Here is a 7,475-nt window from a genome sequence, read left to right as displayed (position 1 = left end):
TTTGTTTCATCTGGGAACACAGTTCAAAGGCAGTCTTACCTGCAACTTACCTATAAGGCTCTTGGGCTCAAAGATGGGGGCCAGAGGGCTTCCCTGGTGGCGCAGTGGTTGAGAGTCTGCCTGCCAATGCAGGGGACGTGGGTTCGTGCCCCGGTCCGGGAAGACCCCACATGCCACGGAGCGGCTGGGCCCATGAGCCATGGCCGCTGAGCCTGTGCGTCCGGAGCCTGTGCTCCGCAACGGGAGAGGCCACAACAGTGAGAGGCCCGTGTACCACAAAAAAAACCAAAAACAAAAACAAAGATGGGGGCCAGAGCCCTCCCCACTCTTCAGTTTGCTCAATAATTTACTTGAAACACCGGGTGGATCAAATCAACTTTTTCAGTTGACATGACTTCTGAGGCCCTTGCAGTTCTGAAACCACAGCTCATGCCCCATCTCCTCACTGCCTGACAGTTGGGAATTAATGTTGGGTCGCCTGGCCTCAGCACCAAGCCCAAGGAAGACAGACCCACAAGAGGTTCGGCCAAGTCTGAGAAGAGCTTCCCTGCCTTTGCCTGGGCACAGTCTCTGCTCAAACCTGGGTCAAAGCCAATTTCTTCTACTTGGCACCCAAAGGCCCCCAGGCCATGCTCCCCCAACCACCAGTCCAACTCCCCACAGCAGTCTTCAGTCCACAGTTTGTGGGCCCACTGCCAGGAATGCCCCTCTTATCCCTCTGCCCATCTACAGGCCACCCCCAGCTCAGGGTCCACTCCAGAGTCCTCCCTGCCTGTTGGCACCAGAACATACACTGTGTATGCCTGTTTGTGTGCTTTTTACTTGTGGTACCCCCTGTGCCTGGCACTGGGCAAGGCACAGGTGTCCAGTAAATACGATGTAGAGAGGTGTGTGAAGGGGGAAAGGCAGGAAGAGACATAGAATTTTAAAAGCCTAACCTACTTCAATCTCCAGTGATTCCCCCCATATTCCCTGCACTCCTGCCACCTCGTGTTCCAGTCCCTGTTCCCTGTGCTTTCCCACCCCCAAGCTATTCCTATGACTGGGGTGCCCTTCAGGACCGCCATCCTTAGGACACCTTCTCTGTTCTCCCTGGATCCCCGCTGCATTACGCCTCATGTGACACGGATCCCATTCTACTTGTAACCTCGCAGTCAAGCCAGTGGGCTTCGGAGTGAGACACGCCTAAACGAGACCTCCAGTACCCGCAGGTACTAAGCTCTGATCTCAGGCTTCTCAGGGGAGAGTCGCAGAGGCTTCAGGGCCTGAATGAAGGGCCCCAGGACCTCTGCTTCAACCCTAGCAGTTTCTCATTTTTCCTGATTTGCATGTTGGGGTTCCACATAAGCTCTCCCATGACGAAAGGCCCTGCTGCTAAAAAGAAAGTTTGAAAGTGTTGGTTTTGAAGCTAGTTGAGCCCTCATGAATCTTGTTGGAGGTGAGGGGGGACTCATGGTAGAAAATGGACACAGGTGTGAGGAATGAAGCATCTCAGAGACCAGGAGCTGGTTAGTGGCGCAGGGTTGAATGCCCCGCATTCACTGCTTTATAGTCGGAATGCATTATGGAGGCTGCGGGGGGTGGGGGGGTGAAAGCCAGATCTCAGGGAAGGAAGGAGCTCCCTGTCTCCAGTGTCTGTTGGGCCTGACCGCTTCCCTCGCCAGACTCAAAGCCCTGGGGGTGAGCCCTCCAGGCGGTCAAGGGCAGGCAGGAGATGGGACAGTGAGGGGAGAATGTGTTCTTGGGGTACAGAATCCTTGACCGCAGGGTCCAAAGGCTCAGGGCCAGCCACCAGGAAGCTGTGCATACCCACGGCCCGTGCTCCCTTGTAATCACATTGGTAACTGTCCCCAATGTGGGCTGCCACTGCCGGTTCCACCTGAGCAAGGCGCAAGGCCTCATGGAAAATGCGGGGATCGGGCTTGGGCCAGCCGGCAGCCTCGGAGGTCAGCACAAACTCGAAGTGTTCCTGCAGACCAAGACCCACCAGGATGTCCTCCAGTCGTCGGTCAAAGTTGGAGACCACTGCCAGCCTCAGACCTCGTTTTCGGCACCCCCTCAGGGTGGCCTCAGCCCCCTCCAACACCTGCCAGGTGCGGGAACTGCTGAAGTCCTCGTACAACTGGTCAGCGATGGAGGCCACAGCCTGGGCATCCCGAATGCCTGCCTGGTGGAAGGTCTGCAGGATCACATCCAGCCACCACTGGCGGGAGGTGAGGCCACGGCTCAGGCCATAGCTGGGGAAGCTGTGGCTCTGAGCCCTATATGCCCGCCCGAAGGCCTGTCCCAGGGCGGCGGCCTCCACCTCCAGCCCGTGGGCCCGGGCCTTGGCGGCATATTCCTCCCCCACGGGGTGGCGGAGCCTGAGCAGCGTGTCCTTCACATCCCACGTCAGCAGTTGTAACTGGAGCCGACGCGCCATGGGTCTGCAGGAGGGGGGCCAGGCCACCCCACTTCCACCTCTGCTCAGGTCCGGGGGCCTCTAGGGGAGGTGGAGCTGGACAGCACCGCGCCCAAGAACCTGATGGTCTTCTCTTTCCAGGCTTCGTGGGTCAGATCTGCTGGCACTTAGGTAACGTCTTCACAGCAGAAGATCCTGGAGTGTAGGGCAAGTGAGGTGGAAGTTCAGGCCTCGGAGTCTGAGACAGACTGGGTTCAAATTCTGACACTGCCAACTCACTGTGTGACCCTAAGAGTGTCACTCTCTGAAGCCCAGTCTCTTCATGTGTAAGAAGAGCACAGTGACTCAACCTCATAAGACTGCTGGACTAAATGAGATTATCTGTTCACTCCACCTATTATGTGCTAGATGTTGGGAAAGGGACAGATTTCTAGGCCTCATGGCATGCACAGGCATTAAAGAACAGAGGATACAGCTATCGGACAAAGAACTACATGAATACTTAAGCATAATGAAGACAGCATGTACCATGAGGAAGGATATCAATCCAGAAACCCGATTTAGTCTTTGTTGTCGGGGAACTTCCTAAGCAAGTGACGTGTCAGTGGAGATCTGAGAAAGCCTATTCAGGAAATGGAGATGATTAAATATTCCTGGCACTGGAAACAGCAAGTGCAAAGGCCCTGAGGCAGGGCAAGGAGTCTGGTGCTTTGGGTAGATAGGGGCCAGCTCAGGCAGGGCCTCAGCTAAGGAAACAGTTATTATGACTGCTATTACTATTGTTCGGAATGTGAAAGACAGCAGAGGCTTTGCAGACCATCTGACCCACCCCTTGACTGTTCAGCCGGGAAAGACTGAGCCAGAGAGGGGCAGATATTTGCCTAAGGTCACAGCCAGCCAGCGGCACAGCCAGGACTAGAACCCAAACCTCCACATTCTCTGGCCAGTACTCCCTTCCACTGCTTAGACGTACTTGGATTTAAAAAAAAAAAAAAAAAATCTGATTTTAGTGAACCTGTACAGCCCAGGACAAAAGGCAGGACAGAGCAGCCTGTTCCTACCTGTCTTAAAGCCTCTCTCAGCCCCAGATGATGACACCTGCCTGGGTGGAGAGCCAGTGAAGGATTACTGACCCAGTGCACAGAAAACAAATTCCTCAGCCTAAAGTCTAGAGGCTGGACGCAGCTTCTTGCCCCAGAGGGAACTGATTCCAGACATGCAACCTGTTCAGCTAAAACTTGAGGGGCCAGAGTTCAGAGTGCTGCCAAGTTGTTGCTGAGGGACGGACTTGGCTGGTGAATCTGGGGACAAGCCCTAGAGGAAGTTTGTCAAGGAAATGAATTTAAGTCAGTCTGGAACTTAGGGAGACCCGTCCAAAGACCCTCTCACTTTGCAGATAGGTAGACGGAGGCCCAGAGAAGGGCGGGAACTCGTCCAGAGTCACGCAGGGAGCCACTGGCATAGCTAAGACTAGAACAAAGGGCCCACAGCGTTTTCCATTTCTGGAAGCCGAAGTTGGGGCCTCCGGCTGCAGGCCTGAATTGCTCACTCTCCCTCCCCACCTCCAGGGTTCGGTGAGGCCAAAGTCCAGGTAGCCTTCTGCTAGAGCGACATCTCTACCCCTGCGGTATGCAGCGGAACCTCCCGCGCCAGTCCCCGGGGCACACGACCCACCTGCCTCGCGGGGAAGCCAGTCAAGAAAGAAGCCGCAGCCGCACGCCCGCTCGGGAAAGGGGGCAGCAGGTCAGCGGCGACCCTCTTCTCGCGTGTCCCAGCACTCCGCCGGCCTCCTCCGCCGGCCTCCTCCGCCTCGCCTCGCCCCGCCCCTACGCCTCGCCTCGCCCCGCCCCTACGCCTCGCCTCGCCCCGCCCCTACGCTTCGCCCCGCCCCCTACGCTTCTCCCCGTCCCCTACGCCACGCCTCGTCCCGCCCCGCCCCCTCCACTTCTTTCTGGCCTCTCCGCTTGTTCCCGCTGCACCTTCGCCTTCCTCAACCCGGAACTCTAGTCCCCGCTCACCGTGCTCCTTTGCCCTCCCCGTCCCTTCCGTGACCCTCTCTGCCCCTTCTGAAGACCCACTCCTCCTCCCAAGGATCCGGACACCGCCCCCCACTCCCCGGAGGTAACCAGCCTGATTTGGGAGGGGGGAATTTGGGTCCAGGTCTGGCTTGCTGAGTGCTGGGTAAACTTGGGCAAGGCGCTGCCCCTCTCTGGTCTGAGTTCCCCGTCGGTACTAGGAGGGAATTGCTTTCAGGTGGAAACCTGTCTTAACCCAAGACAATTTGCTGAGGGTAGAGTCCTCTGCAGTAACCTGCTGATTTATTTTTTCTTTTGATGAAAAAAAAGTTGTCGTTCATCTCAAAAACGTTTGAAAATACAAAGTGTACAAAGTGAAAAGCAAAAGCCCAACCTCATTCCTTCACTAACTGCTTATTGAACATCTACTCTGTGCCTGACCCTGTTCTTCACGGAGGATATAGCGAGAAATAAGACGGGGTTCCTGCCTTCATGCAACATGGCATGGCAGACAAAAATCAAGATTTCAGAAGTGGTAAGAGCTATGGAGGTAGAAAACAGTGGTTTCATGAGCAGTGACGAGGGACCTCTTTGGATGAACCAGTTAGGGGAGGAGCAAAAGATCTGAATGGCAGCCAGGTGAAGCTTAAGGACAAGTACAGCTGAGCAAGGGCAATGGCCTCCCCATTTCCCAACCACCTCCCAGGGATTGCTGCAGTTTTGGTTGTTATGCTATCAGACATTTTTCTAGGGCACACAAATATGCATGCAATCTTCTTTCTTCCTTCCCTCCACCCCCCCCCCCTTTTTTTTAAAAATAAAAACAACATATCCTTCTATATGCCAAGGCTGGTCTGTTCATTTCATTCAGAACTGCCTTACCCTCACTGGGCTCAGGCCTGTGAGGAAACACAAAGGTCAGAGTCTCAGATCTTGGCTGGCAAGGGAGAGCCTGACTCCAGGCCTTTCTTTCTCTGAGTAACTTTTTCAGCTGAGAAAAGGGAGCCTTACATGTCACAGGAAAGCCAATGAGAGGTCCTGCTATTTTGAAACAAGCTTCTTTTTGATTCGTCAGTTCAAAAATGGGTCCACTTCCTGGGTATAGTTTCCTTCCTAAGGCAGATGACAAATTCCTAGGGGGTTTCATCCTGTGATCTACCCTGTGTGGACTCTGGCCTGGTGATTGCTCCTGGAGGGACCTGGCCTGTCACAATACTGGCTGCTGGCTTAGGTTATTTCTCTTTGAGAAACCAAGCTTCTTACATGAGGGCTTTTTCCTTGAGATTCTCATCCAAAAGCACTAAGTAAACCCAGGCTGGGCCCACCACACACACATCTCTCTCTCTTTAAAATTTCATTTAGGGAATTCCCCGGTGGTCCAGTGGTTAGGACTCCATGCTTGCCAAGGGTGCGGCTTCAATCCCTGGTCAGGGAAGATCCTGCAAGCTGCGTGGCGTGGCCAAAAAAAAAAAGAAAAAAAATCGAATTTCATTTACTTATTTTTTAACTTTTATTAAAATATACATAGAGAAAAGTGCAAAGAAGTGTATATGTCCTTGAATTTTTACGAAGTGAACATACCTATGCAGTCAGCACCAAGACCAAGAAAAAGAACATCTCCAGAACCCTGGTGTCCCTGTCCTCTCCAAGTCACTTACTCCCATGAAGGGGAACCACTACGCTGTCTTCTAAATTCATGGTTATACTTGTCTTTGAACTGTATCTAAATGGAATAATACAGCATGCACTCTTTTGTCTTGCTTCCTTTGCTCAAAATTTTAGTTGTAAGATTCATCCATGTTGCTTTGAGTAGTTACAGGTCATTCATTCTCCTTCCTGTGATATTCCATTATATGAATACCCCACATTTTATTGTTGATGGGCATTTGGGTTATCTCCAGTTTTTGGTTATTACAAATATTAGAAAATGTTGCTATGGACATTCTTGCACACATCTTTTGGTCACATGTGTACACATTTCTGTTGGGTAAATCCCTAGATGTGGAATCACTAGGCTATACATATGTGTATGTCCAGTTTCAGTAGATGGAGAAAGTTTTCTGACGTGGTTGTACCAGTCGTGTGAGATTCCACTTGCTCCACAGTCTCAAAAATTGGCATTGTTGGGCTTCCCTGGTGGGGCCGTGGTTAAGAATCCGCCTGCCAATGTAGGGGACACGGATTCGAGCCCTGGTCCAGGAAGATCCCACGTGCCGTGGAGCAACTAAGCCTGTGCACCACAACTACTGAGCCTGCGCTCTAGAGCCCACGAGCCACAACTACTGAGCCCGCGTGCCACAACTACTGAAGCCCACGCACCCAGAGCCCGTGCTCCACAACAAGAGAAGCCACTGCAATGAGAAGCCCGTGCACCACAATGAAGAGTAGCCCCCGCTCACCACAACTTCCGCGCACTGCAAGGAAGACCCAATGCAGCCAAAAATAAATAAATTAATTTTTTTTTTTTTGTGATACGCGGGCCTCTCACTGTTGTGGGCTCTCCCGTTGTGGAGCACAGGCTCCGGACGCACAGGCTCAGCGGCCATGGCTCACGGGCCCAGCCACTCCGCGGCATGTGGGTTCTTCCCGGACCGGGGCACGAACCTGTGTCCCCTGCATTGGCAGGCGGACTCTCAACCACTGCGCCACCAGGGAAGCCCAAATAAATTAATTTTTAAAAAATTGGCATTGTCTATTTTTTAAAAAATTTTAGGCATTCTGATAGATGTATGGTGGTATCTCATTATGGTTTTAAGTTTAATTTCTCCGTTGACTAGTGAAGATAAAACCTTTTCATGTGTATTGGCCAAGTTTTCACTTAATTTACATGAATAACACATGAATATATCCTTGTTAGATAAAATACATGAATATAAAAATGCACTTCAAGCTAAGGTAATACATAAAAGGAGAAAGTCCCTCTAAAAGCAATCCCTCACCTCTACCCCTTGCAATCCCTCCCTGACTTTTGAGCACTGGGCTTGGAGTTAGGAGACCTATATCCAGCCTTGGTCTGCCACTGACTTGTGTGAATTTGGACAAGTCCCCTTCTGAGTCTG

General features: G+C 52.4%; 1 protein-coding gene across 1 annotated transcript; it reads right to left on the bottom strand.

The window, feature by feature from the left end:
- Positions 1–163: 163 nt before the first annotated feature.
- On the bottom strand, positions 164–4,219 carry HDHD3 (haloacid dehalogenase like hydrolase domain containing 3). The gene is made up of 2 exons (XM_060014291.1): positions 4,076–4,219; positions 164–2,596 (listed from the first exon to the last, which is right to left on the bottom strand). Exon 2 carries the CDS (start codon positions 2,420–2,422, stop codon positions 1,667–1,669), a length of 756 nt encoding a protein of 251 aa, XP_059870274.1. The 5' UTR covers positions 2,423–2,596; positions 4,076–4,219; the 3' UTR covers positions 164–1,666.
- Positions 4,220–7,475: the final 3,256 nt, after the last annotated feature.

This window comes from Delphinus delphis, chromosome 6 (assembly GCF_949987515.2).
Source record: "Delphinus delphis chromosome 6, mDelDel1.2, whole genome shotgun sequence".
In the NCBI taxonomy this organism is placed as follows: domain Eukaryota; kingdom Metazoa; phylum Chordata; class Mammalia; order Artiodactyla; family Delphinidae; genus Delphinus; species Delphinus delphis.
Note: the sequence above shows the minus strand (reverse complement) of the source record. Positions and strands in the feature narration are given on the sequence as shown.

What these genes read in the sequence shown, in the direction of transcription:
- HDHD3 (XM_060014291.1), bottom strand. Translation starts at nt 2,422, where the DNA reads ATGGCGCGTCGGCTCCAGTTACAACTGCTGACGTGGGATGTGAAGGAC.